This window comes from Aplidium turbinatum, chromosome 5 (genome assembly GCF_918807975.1).
Source record: "Aplidium turbinatum chromosome 5, kaAplTurb1.1, whole genome shotgun sequence".
Taxonomy (NCBI): domain Eukaryota; kingdom Metazoa; phylum Chordata; class Ascidiacea; order Aplousobranchia; family Polyclinidae; genus Aplidium; species Aplidium turbinatum.
Window position 1 is genome coordinate 37,365,009 of NC_137476.1, and position 12,631 is coordinate 37,377,639.

The 12,631-nt window shown below is 34.2% G+C and overlaps 2 protein-coding genes across 2 annotated transcripts; one reads left to right on the forward strand and one right to left on the reverse strand.

Moving 5' to 3' along the window:
• The first annotated feature begins 1,461 nt into the window (after window positions 1–1,461).
• LOC145770209 (angiopoietin-related protein 1-like) lies at window positions 1,462–6,353 on the forward strand. The gene is made up of 7 exons (XM_082581800.1): window positions 1,462–1,607; window positions 3,097–3,233; window positions 4,078–4,174; window positions 4,271–4,379; window positions 5,086–5,153; window positions 5,239–5,377; window positions 6,192–6,353. The coding sequence occupies exons 1-7, from the start codon at window positions 1,490–1,492 to the stop codon at window positions 6,337–6,339; spliced, it is 816 nt and encodes a 271-aa protein (XP_082437926.1). The 5' UTR covers window positions 1,462–1,489; the 3' UTR covers window positions 6,340–6,353.
• Window positions 6,354–6,927: 574 nt separating this feature from the next.
• LOC145770210 (microfibril-associated glycoprotein 4-like) lies at window positions 6,928–11,448 on the reverse strand. The gene is made up of 6 exons (XM_082581801.1): window positions 11,228–11,448; window positions 10,453–10,586; window positions 10,023–10,119; window positions 8,655–8,751; window positions 8,340–8,407; window positions 6,928–7,880 (listed from the first exon to the last, which is right to left on the reverse strand). Exons 1-6 carry the CDS (start codon window positions 11,379–11,381, stop codon window positions 7,636–7,638), a joined length of 795 nt encoding a protein of 264 aa, XP_082437927.1. The 5' UTR covers window positions 11,382–11,448; the 3' UTR covers window positions 6,928–7,635.
• Between the last annotated feature and the right edge of the window lie 1,183 nt (window positions 11,449–12,631).

The window sequence follows — 12,631 nt, forward strand, 5'->3', positions numbered from 1 at the left end:
TGCATGAGCGAATATTATTTTAGCCAGTCAAGCCTTGATTTCCAAAGATAACTAATAGTGATCGTTGAATAGGCTGTTAACAAACACAACAAACTGTTTAATTGAACACTTTAAATAGTTTACTTTGTCAAAAACGTCGGCATTTTGAAACTAGCGCTGTATTCACAGTGCGCTTTATTACATCATAAATATAATTTTTGCTAATTAGCCTTTTACGTTATAAAACTCATTCAATTCATTTCGCCTATGTTCAAATTATTTTTTCTCCACATAATCCCGGAAAATGTTTTTCCCTTATCGAACCCCAGTTTCACTAAATTTCCGATGTGAGTCTCAACCTTCGCTTTGTTTCAAAACCTTATTATTTGCCAAAATGCAATTTTTGTTTTCCAACGGCGTTGACGTAGCCTATTCCAAACTTGGACAGAACTTAACAAGTGGAAACACCTTTCAATCGTCTTTTTTCCAAATAAATGAAATGGTATGTCTACATAAGTCAAATGGTATATTATTGCAAAGTCCCATTTTTAACCTACAGGTATAATTCGGCAATATGTAGTGATGCACTTTTTCGAAGGCCACGTCAACAGTGACGAAACGTAACCACTTGTTGGGTGTTCACGTTTGTCAACAAATTTTAGTATATTTGTACTGGGCTGTCTAAAAACGACCAGGGTGCAGTTCAGTCGAGTCACCTCCACTGTTTTTTTTCTGTTTTTTTTTTGTGTTTTAACAGTTAGGGTTAGACCACAGTTTATGCTTAAAATTTGCTGAAAAGTGAACAACCCAAAAAACAAGATGGCTACACTCTGCCACTGCCCTTTAAATGTCACTATCGGCGGGTTCTACGCCTTAGTTCTACAAAACATATTTACGAGTATCCTTACAAGAATTTTGTTTAGATAAATAGTTAAAAAGTGTGATGGTACTATCTAATAGAAATATTCTAATATATTCTAATATTCTAAATATAAATAAACACGCATCATTGTTAGTTGAAATCACTTCAATGTTAAACTTGGGGTTTAAAAATGGGACTTTGCCACGGCTGTCACTTTACCAGAACTGTCAATAAAGCCGAAGTCACTATAGGCAATGTCACTATAAGGAAATTCCACTATTAGCAATTTTGAGTGAAAAACTTCATGTAATCGTTATTATGATCTTTATAAAAAAAAAAACGCATATCAGAAGTGATAATTGTAATAATCATAGCATAATCACCAGCAAGCAATACTTTGCTTAGTTAGTCATTTTTAAATCAACTTGTTACCTAAAATACTCCTTTCATGACTAATTTCCAAATAACATAGTCACCGCTTATACCTTCCCACCCTTGTGGCATTCGATCATAGATTTTGTAAATTAAATAAAAGTCGTAGCTTAGGCCTACCTATTAAACTTACTTGATAGTGTAAATTAAATTAACAATAACTTTTACATCTTGTTTATCTTAGTATGGTCGACGGGGAGATACTGTGACCGCATAATGCTGTCACATTGTAAGTTATTTACTATTGTGTTGGTGTTCCTCTGTAACCCATCTTTTCTTCTGGGACAGGATGATGAAGCTGATCAAGCTGCCTTTGATTCGTTTATTCCGGAACGTGAGTAGAATGTAGAGTTAAAATATCAGTGATTTTCAACCGGTGTTCCGCGTGACACTAGTGTTCCGTGAAAGATCGTCACGTGTTCTTCAAGAAATTGATTAATATAAGTGTATGACTAGTGTTTCATGGAACATTAGTCGACAACCAAAATCACAAGAGCTTCGCGTTTGTCTTTTTTTAATTCCCGCCCAAATATCAACTTTGTGCTCATCCAAACAAGGCCAAACATCAAACTGTGAAAAACTAAACGTGAATAAATTGTTCTTCTGTTTTTTTATTTTATTGCATCATTAAGTTTGTTGTTCCGCAACATTATTTTAATGCATAAAATATTTAGTTATCAAAAAGTTTAAAAAACACTGCAATAGATTATACTGTCAACTCAATTGAAAACCAGGAATTTTGATTTAAATAGGCCTATTCTGTTATAGTTCATGAGACCGAATGATTTATAGTTTTACAATCCCATGCTTGCAATGTGTCCGGGACCACACTGAGAGGCCGCCAGAGAGCAGCCGCTATGCACAAGAGTATTCAGTCAAACAGAAACTGTCGAGCTACATTTGCTACAGCAAGATCACTCAGGTCCATACTGTTGAATAGCATCAATGCGACTGCTGATCTCTCAGCATCAATAAAGTGGAAGGTCTGCGTGTCTTGGATAATGAAGCTAAAGACTGGGTGCTCTCTAGTAACCTTCCAGTTTAGACCGAGAATATCGTAAACCTGAGATGGTAAAGAGATAGACCCTCGGCCTCAGAGGCTTACACGACGACGAATATAATCCAAAAAGGGTTCCACCTAAGATCCAAACTTCTGACAACGATTCACATCACCAGTGTTACTATCATATGCAAATAACACACAATTGAGAGAGATTTCACTCAATTGAAAAAATGTTTGAATTTTCGGTATATTACTATTTTAAAAATACCAAAAGTTGGTACTGATAAAATATAAAAACAAGTTCAATATTAAGTTTTCTTGAAATATATTTTCATTTCAAATTACTATACTAAAACTTCAAACAAAGGATTTTGTTTACACATTGCAAAAATTGTCAGACTTTTCCACTAAGGTTCATATAGATGGCACATATGTGTGTCACACAAAAATAGTTAGCCTTACAACCAGTAAACCTTAGTTTCTAAAGTAGATGAAAGTAAAATAGTGTCACAGACACTCTGAAGCATATTCTGAATAAAAATCTAAATGAAGCAAGAAAAATAAACTAATAAAATAAGCTCCAAACACGCCTATGAAGCAATAGCTAAAAGAAGCAAAATAGTTTCAAGACAGGTCTGAAAAAATTAGTTTAAAGTTTTCAACTGTTAGTTTTAAAGTAAAGCTTGATGCATAGAATTGTTGCAACCGGAAATTTGTATCAAAATATTACATTTTTCCGATATAGAATCATAATTAATTTTGTGGCACACATGTGTGCCACTGTGCGTCGAAGGGTTAAATCATAATTTTTCTTTTTTAGTCGAAACCTCGTACAACTGCGATGAGCTGTTCGTCCAAGGAGTGACCAACTCAGGAGAATACTACGTTAGAGCACAAGGATATCTTAGGAGAGTCTATTGTCGAATCAGTGAGCCTGCTACGCAACAGAATTGGCTGGTTTGTATAAATAATGTTAACTTGAGAAAAAATGAGAACATTTAATTGTAGTTATAAAATAAGACGTAAAAAAAACAGGACGTGGGTTATTGCGCATACCTGTGTCCGGAACTTGATTCATTGGTATCCGGTTCCGCCAAGAGATAATATGTTTATTAACTTATATACTGAGGCTATGTGTTTCCAACAAAATTCATCTTCAACGTATGCAGCCAACGACATTCAAGCAGCATTGCTCTTTATATTAGACAACAAAGTGTTCTGAATTGACTTCCCAATCTTTTGGGCATACTTTAGCTACAGAGTGCTGCTAGTAAACCTACTTGAAACAAATATAAAACAAGTTCTTTCTAGCAATGGCCATAGTTCAGCGTTGTAACGTGCAAAATTACAGAAATTGTAAACTTTTTATGTGATTACGAAAAATAACGATCCAGAATGTGCAATGGTAAACAATGATGATTAATAACGAGAACTGAAGTTATCAAGTATGCAAATGACAGTCATGCTCGAAATTGTAGGTCATTATTTGCGTATTCTAAGAGCTTTGCTGTATCCAAGCTTACGCGGGCCATTAAAGATTTAGATAAATTAAGCGGAAGGTATAAAAGCCAACCCTCCTATCCACCATCTTGGAAAATACACTTCGTATGCTTTTGAGCGGTGTCGAACCAGCGCCCTACCGAGTCATTGCCAAACCAAGACTCTCGCCATTCGGCAATGCAGCTGAATAGGAATGTTACTGACTATGTGAGATAATAATCATGTTCTAAAAATAAAATTATGTTTTCTTAGTATTGTTATGTCATTTGGTAATTCTAGGATTAAATATTTTTAAACTCAGGTCATTCAGCAACGGATTGGGGATGATGTGAAATTTGCAAGAAATTGGAATAATTACACCAATGGATTTGGTACCATTGGAAAAGGATATTGGATTGGTACTGCAAAAATTGTAGCTTAAAAATAATTTTAGTAAAACTTTAACACAAACACTATTCCTATCTTTTAAACTTATAAATCTGTCGGTCTTTCAGGCTTGGATAAGCTGTACGCTATCGTCTCAACAAACACTGACAAATACAGATTTCTGCTTCGCATTGAGCTCACAGATTTCAACGACAGGAAAGTGTGGGCAGAGTACAGGTGAAAGGTTTAGATTCTACCTAATTAACCTTGAACTGGTGCTAAGGACTTGTTAAAGTTTGACTCAAAAATAATTTCCTTTCTAATTTCTTTTCTATAATTAAATAATTACTGCACTGTACTTTTATACTATTATAAAAGTACTGGAGAGAACATTTCTTATACTAAGTAACGAATCCCTTCCCATAAAATTAAACATTTTGTTGGCAGAAGATATTTCACTATATAGGCATTTTTTGCAGTTTAGATGAGCTTTTATGTAACTTTACAATAATAAAAAGAAGAATTGTGTTTAAAAACCATTTGAGAAGCAAAAATAAATTTTAGAGAAAAAAGTTTTTTTTTTCTTTTTTGAAGCCACTGCAAACTACGTACATACCGAATGATATGGTACAGATTGCAGCAACAAATCTTTCATCAGCAAATTAAAACACCTATTTAAAATTCTAACTTAAGTAGTTGTAAAACTCAGATTTTCAAATAGAATAGTCTATTATATTTTAAAGGAAAAATTAGACAATTGTGAACAAAATGAACTTGTTCTATTGCAGGAAGAACACATAGGCTACCTGTTGTAGTGTAGTTGATCTAACCATTTTGTATTTAAATATAACGTCAAAGTTATTTCATTGTAGAAAAAGAATTCAAAAATAGCTGTACTAATTAATGAATTTGAATAAACAAACTTCTCCATATTTCTTTTCAGTTCTTTTCGTATTGAAGGCCCAGAGTCAAACTATGTGTTGCACATTGGAAAATACAAAGGAAATGCAGGTACCTTCCGTAAAATGATTTTTCGTTGTCTATATAGCCATAATGCACAATAAATCCCAACTGGATTGTTCTTACGCTGTTGTAGGTGACTCGTTGTCTTATGTCAACAAGTATCCATTCTCTACTTATGACAACGACAATGATATCTGGGACGGAAACTGTGGTTTAGGTCGTCAGGCTGGATGGTGGTTTAGACGCTGTACGTTCGCAAACTTAAATGGAAGGTGAAAGCTTTGAGTAGTCTAATAATAAATTAATTATCAAAATGTTTAATTCATGCTAAGGGTGAAATAATTCCTTGCTCTGGATAAACTTCCTTAATTTATATTTCTTTTCTTTCTTTTTATTTGTTTTTCGGAAATAAGAGGTAACATTTTGTAAATGTACAGTAATGTTAACATTCAATTTACATCCCATGAAACATTTAGCAGCAAACTTGTCGGATAAAGGTTAAAAAACATAACGATAGTCCAATGGTCCAAAAAGAACATTAATCAATTTAGTTAACGTAAGCAAAGCTGTAAGTGCGGTTCTCTTGTTAAACCTTTTATTTGATATTAAGTCCAAACATGGCTACCTAAAAATACAGCCTGATTTGCAGAAATTTCTAGATTTTCCTACCTTTTTGCAAATATTTAAATAAATTTTTCTAAAAAATATATTTTTACCCTTTCTGTACTGTTTTCCCCAGACTACACAATAGGTTTTAACATCATCAGATGATGAAAAACAAAGAAAACTTGATTTCGAAGATTTTAGTCAGACTGTTAATTTTTCAATGACATTTGGATTCAGCGTTTTTCAACTTACTTTTTCTCAATTTCTACTGCTTTCCCAAGGCAACAAAAAGTTTTTATATTATTAGGAGACAGCAAAAAGTAACAAAATCTCCGAAAATTTCAGTCAAACACTAGCAGTAGCTGTAATCAAAATCTGCAAAATGTAACAAATCAGGCCGCATCTATAAGTGGTCATGGTCCAAATTATAAAGACATTGAAAAAAAATCTAATAATTAAAACGCTTGTTTTTGTTGCTAGGTATATTGAGGGAGGTCACACAAGATCTCATTCCGGAATTTATTGGTACTTTTGGAAGAAGAGTCCATACTCAATGAAGATGGTGGAGATGAAGATGCGTCCAATTCCTGTGGAAGCTGCAACATCGGATATCCTCATGATCAATTGAAGAACTACCTTCTTTGAACAAACGCAACAATGGTGTGACAAGACTTTCAAAGTATATTTATGGAACATTGCCGCACTGTTTTCGACTTCTTCACTGACTTTGTTTCACTTCGGGATGGCGTATTGTTTTTACTCGCAAATAGCTATACCGCAATAAACTTGGCAAGCAGTTTGAAAATAAATGACCTGGAAACACTTCATAAAAATGAACAAAGTAAAATAGCAGTTTTAAACAGTCTAATTCTACAGTTGGTTTTGAAGGTGTTATCAAATTTTTCACACAAACATACACAATTCGCATAAAAATAGAACTTTCTGCTTGGTGAACCATTGTCATGAACTTCCACAGCATAGTTCGCATTTATTGATTAGATGCTGCGTTGTAAGTAGTGATCAATGATTTGCAAAATTTTATTCGAAACAAGATCCATCTTTTCAAGTTCAAATTTGATTCAAAACTAATAATAACTTGTTAGCAGTCAAGCAAACACAGCTTCGAATTTTAGAAATATGATTCACTTTGTTTGCTTTGCATTCATTTAGGTTACAGTGCCTGTCTAAAGACACGCAGCGCAACTTTCGATGAATTACATCGTTAGTCAAGTTATAATGTTAGTATGAGGCCAGATGAAAAATGTGATGTTGTTAAAAATGTTCTATAAAAAATACCATAAACTTTCACACTTGGAACTTCACTTCAGCAACTCTCGCAGACAAGTTTCAGCAAACAAAATTTTCAGCAAGCCAACCATTTCAGCAAGCCAAACTTTTAGTTCTGAGCACGCTTGCTGCTGTTCTCAACTGATCAATGGTGGAATCAAACCACACCATTTACAACTGCGCCATCTATTATGCACCAAATGGTGCGCGTGGTCTGCGTAATTCTTGAGGTCGTACACTTACAGTAGAACATATGCGTCCATACAACCCAAATTAAAGAAAGTTGAGGAGACACTCACTTCAATAATTCTCATGCTGAAACTTTCATAAAAACTACTTTGTACTGAATCAACGAAATTTGTTATCATAAAAATACAATTCTTTACTCAGAAAATACATTCCCTTAAAAAAAAGCTTGTTGTTGGGAACAAAAAGATAAAATAGTTTATAGTATTCGACAAAGTGTCAATCGCAGGTTATTGACCTTCACCAAATGCGCAAAAAACAATAAGTCTATTAGATAGCAGCTGGCATATAACAATGCACTGAATGTGTATCCAACTAAAATACTTCCTATTAATCGAATGAAATGTAGTTTGTATATCTATCTCTAGAATTAGCAAAAAGCTTTATCAAATTAATTGGGTCGCACTTTCATTTCTGTTCGCTTTAGGGAATATCCAGAGTTTTTCCATTTGAACCAGAATGTCCCCTGTAATGTCGTTTCTCCCCCTTCGTAATATCTCCCGTTCAAATTGGCGTATGAACACATCTTGAACCACCATGCGGACTGGCGTTCCACTGCGCAATTTCCGCTCCAATCATCGTGATCCCTATCCCACGTCGAGAAAGGGCAGTAGTTGTGATACGTCATAGAGTCACCTGTAACACGAAATTACGCAACAATGAAAAGTGAATTATTCGAAGAGATGGTAAGTTGATATCATGGGAATTGTTCGAGTTGTTTATTTGTTCAAATGGAAATCAAGACTAAGAGAATTATGTCAATCTAATATTAAATTAAGGAAATACAGTATACGCTGATTTCTCTCAACCACTGTCCTGGTTTCTTGATGTTATTGAAGATGAAAAGTTATACAAGATTTTTGTATTTAAGATGCAAACGAACAATTAATCATAATAAGTAAACAAAATAAGTCGTGTTTGGAAACTTGTATAATTTATTGATAAACCTTTCGCCATAGTAAATGCCGTTTCATCAGTATCTGGAAAAGAATATGTAAATATCAACATAACAATTTAGTGATAATATTTAATTGCGCGAGAATTTCGTAACACTGATAATTTGACAGTTACGCATGTTTGAAAACTTTCTCTTACCCGCATCACCGGAGTATCCTGTTATCTTTATCATGTAGTTGTCTTCTGGACCTTTTATACTGAAATGACTGAAACATAAAGCAAATTTATTGTTGATTTAAACAAAGTTTCTTGCATAAAACTTTCATTTACTTAAAATTTTGAGCTGGGGTGAACAATCTTTTTGTAATAAATTATTATCTGCTGTATAAGTGTATTAACTTTACTGGAAAGTATGCAAAACATAACGTTGTAATATTTATAAAAATCCCGAACGTGCAATCTAATTTGATGTCTACCATCAATTGCATTCATTCAGTCAGATTCTATCCATACCTGTATTCAGCATAAACAGTATTATTTTCAAAGTCTTCGAGCTCGATTCGCAGCGTATGCGATCCATAACCAAACAGGGCATAGATGTTGTCCAGACCTGGTTTATAAACATTGATTAGAACAAACACTTGCTTTCTTTCAGGCCGTGTTCGTCTTCTTCCTTAGCCATCTACAGTAGACATATGCTGCTCCAGAAACGGTTTAGTCACATTCTGATAATGGTCATAATTTTGTGCGTAATGAACATATTTGGTTGCCTGTTTGGATAAAGCACAGGTGCAAGAACTGCAACAGCAACTGGCTAAAAATCGCTAATTATGGAGACATTTTGGTAAAACTCATACTAGCACAGTAGTAGCAGCAAAGACACATATTTTATGTGTTTATGGGAATTCAATCCCTAAATCCCTGAAACATCAATATATACCAAAAAAAGTACAATTTATTTCAGACCAGCTGCGTATAAAATAGCTCCAATGAAATGTCTCCATGATTGGCGTTTTTCAGTCAACTGTCGCAGTTCTTTTACCTGAGCTTCATCTAAATAAGCAACGCAAATATGTCTTTTGTTTTATCACAAATTCAAATATTTCCAAGTGCAAGACCAAAATCTAGACCATCAGCTCGATATAACCAGAATCAAGTTTTTGCTAGCACCTTCCATTCATCTTCTCTGGCATCTAGCTTGTAAAAATTTCCTTTACCATATAGGACAGTATTTCGTACACCATTCTTACTCTAGCATCCCTATACATAGTTTTAGACAGTTTATGGACCCTAACTATTTTCGCTGTTAGATCTAGGCTTGTGCCCGGATGTGGACGTTCGGGACAAGTTGACAAGAAAGCAAAGAATTCAATCATTGTATCCACATCAGACATCCTACTTAGCATATTGTCAAAAAAAATGTAGCCGCCCTCTTTTGAGCAATATCAAATCAATGCTTCTCCAACATCGTACCAGGGCTCTCGCCACCTGGCTATGTGGCGGATCTATTTTAATTATCCGATTAATTCTATATGTGCTGTTTGATGCTTGATTCATAGTGGGCACGTAACTATAATTTCATAAAAAATCCCCATAAGTTGATTCGAGCATCACCCGAGGTGTTAGCTCTCGGCTGACGAAATTTAGATTGAGTCGAGTCTGCGAATTTGCTCTAAAATCTAAAGGGGTTACCCATGCACGCTGCACTGTAGTTGCAATTGATGATTATTCATTAAAGTAGATGGCCTCTGGTGCTTGCGTAAACGCTAAACATTCTTTTTGGAACGAGCTAAACTCAGTTACTAATAGACTGGAGACGAATTTAAAGCACATTTTTTGTGAAAGAGTAAACATTGAAATAAGACAAGCAGAAAAACTTACCTAACCAAAATTCTCTTTGTAAATCTCCAAATCCATAAGTATAATTTCTCCAATTACGGTAAAAGTCAATTTTTCCATTCATTCGTCTTTGAATCACCTTGAGAATTAAAAAAAAAACGTTTCTTGGCGATTTTAAACATTGACTGAAGAAATATAAATAACAAGATTTCGGAATTTATATAAAAACATGTTTAGAAATGTTTAATGGAAACCCGTATGCTTGTCTGGTTTAAAAAGTAAACATTTTTTTTAAAAAGAGAACTCGGTTTTCAGAAACATCGCAACTTACCTATGTTGATTCTGGGTGGTGCCACAAAAGATAATTCGAAAATGCAGATAAGAAAAAGTTCAGTTCTAAAATTAATGATTATCACAGCGAATTAGTTAGAATCAATTAATCTACATACTGGTATTCGTAGCAATCACCTACCAACCAATTATGTCCGCTTGAATTGTCAAAAGAACAGTATGTCTTCACAAGCATTTGGCCTGTCTTTACATAGTATTCGCCACTTCTTGTGATCCCAGCGTCATAAAGTTGCTGGCAGCTGCCGAACGACTTAACTAGAATCAATATTTTATCTTTAACTATATATTCATAGCTTAGATAAGATATTGCCAACCTTCGAACGTGTCACTTTTTAAAAGCTTATCTGCCAGTTTTGGGAAAGAACTATTTAATATTTAATGCATTTTATGCATAAAAGCGGCATGAACAATAAGTTTCGATACTTCTTAAGTTGCATAATTTAGGTTCAGTACGTAAACAGGCAACAAACACATGTCGAGTGATCGAAGTATTTTTGATTGTCCATTTTTGATTAACTAATAAGAAATTCTGTTTTGTCACTTGATATAGATACGTCATTCAAGCGAACAAAAAGACTTGTAGCGACTGTCTTTTCATGACCCTCAATGATATAATAATTAATACGAGTTTCATTGAATTGCAAATTATTTTTTTTCCTTTAAGCAGCTTTGACTAAGAACAATCGCAAAAGTAAATATTGAATTTAGCATCATATTTCAGCAGGAAATGTAGATTACTGGTGTTTTGATCTGCTTTACTTAAGAAATACTTTTTCCTTTTATAAAGGATTCCATCAAGTTCTGTTAATTCATTCGAGTAGAAGGCTATGGTACATTCTATTTTGCATTCTATACTTTCATAATACTTTTCATCTTTTCTTAATATATGTATTTACCTTGGGCAAGAAATAGTTTAAATATCCTAATTTCTTCTCTGAGGTTTTTCATGTGGTTATACAAACGCTCTTCATACGTTTCTTGTGCCTTCACAATGGCAATTTGCATCAACAATGATATGGCTAACCATATCCCGACAAGGTGTACCTTCATTGCGCTGAGCTAAAAACATAAAAGTAGACACAGATACACCATGACCGAGCAATCTATCTCAGCTGATTTTACGCGTTTAAACGTTGGTTTAATGTAAGAAAACTTGTAAACATTTTTCATTTACGGTAAAATATAAAAAAAGAAAGAAAAACATTTCACTTTAGTGGGTTAGGCAAGTGCTTTTACCTCAGCTAATTTTATACAAAGTTACAATAGGAAAAAAAACTTTTTGCTCGATGAGACTTTAACTGCTACAAATATCTGTCATCACCTGCTTAAATTGAATTTGTTATTCATTTGACACAATCCTTCAACAAATGCTAATCGTCGAAACTACTGAACACTAAGTTGTGACATCGCAATTGAATATGTCGCTTTAAACACTCCTACTGCGTATCCACAAACAAATAAGAATGCCATTGCTTTCAATTCGACACAATTTCACTGAAGACAATTTAAACAGCGGGGAATGGTGTGTCTGGTGTTTTGAACCGAGTGTCGAACCCGGTTCGCATGATTGGAAGCCAACGGCCATTCATTCAGCAATTTCATGAAACTCGTTGATTCAACATCTTTTGATAAAATATCTTCAAAGTTACCACTAAAATGAGAAATACAACCAATGCGACTTTGTTTATTTGTTTCCACTTACAGCTTCGGTAGAGAGTTTGTCTTGTTGAATCATAGGAATACGAAGCCGAGCAACGTTGTCAAGTTTAACATATTAAAGATTATTATATTTACAAAAAACACAAAACTACGCAACAATTAAATATCGAACGTTTTCGACATCACAAGATGTCCTCTTCGGGAATAATATTCATACAACTTAACTACATCTGAATAAAATACAATGGTTAACTAAATCTACAAACAGGAAAATACAAAAACTGCATAGTACTTCTGACTAGCTCAAAAAAAAAACGATAGGCTCCACGAGAATCAAAGGTAACTGCATCAAAAGCATCAAAAGGCAAGGTGCGAAAAAACTGATTTTAAAAATACAGAGAGCAAGAAAGACGAGCCGCAAGCATACAATTGTCTGTTTAAAAGTGGATTGTGACGTTTTATGTACAAGGCTTCCAAGATCTTAGTTTGAAAGCCTACTCAGACCTGCCTCTGGACATAATCTCAAATTGCTTGATAGAGACATTGTTTTGACATTCTGTACATGAGAAAATGTGATCTTTAATTGCGCTATTCTGTACAAAATTCAAATTGAGGTGTTCCCCAGCTCTAGTCGATAAATG

Coding starts and splice junctions, on each gene's coding strand:
- LOC145770209 (XM_082581800.1), top strand. CDS start 1,490: ATGCTGTCACATTGTAAGTTATTTACTATTGTGTTGGTGTTCCTCTGT. Junction 4,175..4,270: donor TGGAAAAGGATATTGGATTG/GTACTGCAAAAA, acceptor TCGGTCTTTCAG/GCTTGGATAAGCTGTACGCT. Junction 5,378..6,191: donor TTCGCAAACTTAAATGGAAG/GTGAAAGCTTTG, acceptor TTTTGTTGCTAG/GTATATTGAGGGAGGTCACA.
- LOC145770210 (XM_082581801.1), bottom strand. CDS start 11,381: ATGAAGGTACACCTTGTCGGGATATGGTTAGCCATATCATTGTTGATG. Junction 10,120..10,452: donor CAAGCGGACATAATTGGTTG/GTAGGTGATTGC, acceptor TTAATTCTCAAG/GTGATTCAAAGACGAATGAA. Junction 8,408..8,654: donor ACTGTTTATGCTGAATACAG/GTATGGATAGAA, acceptor TTTATGTTTCAG/TCATTTCAGTATAAAAGGTC.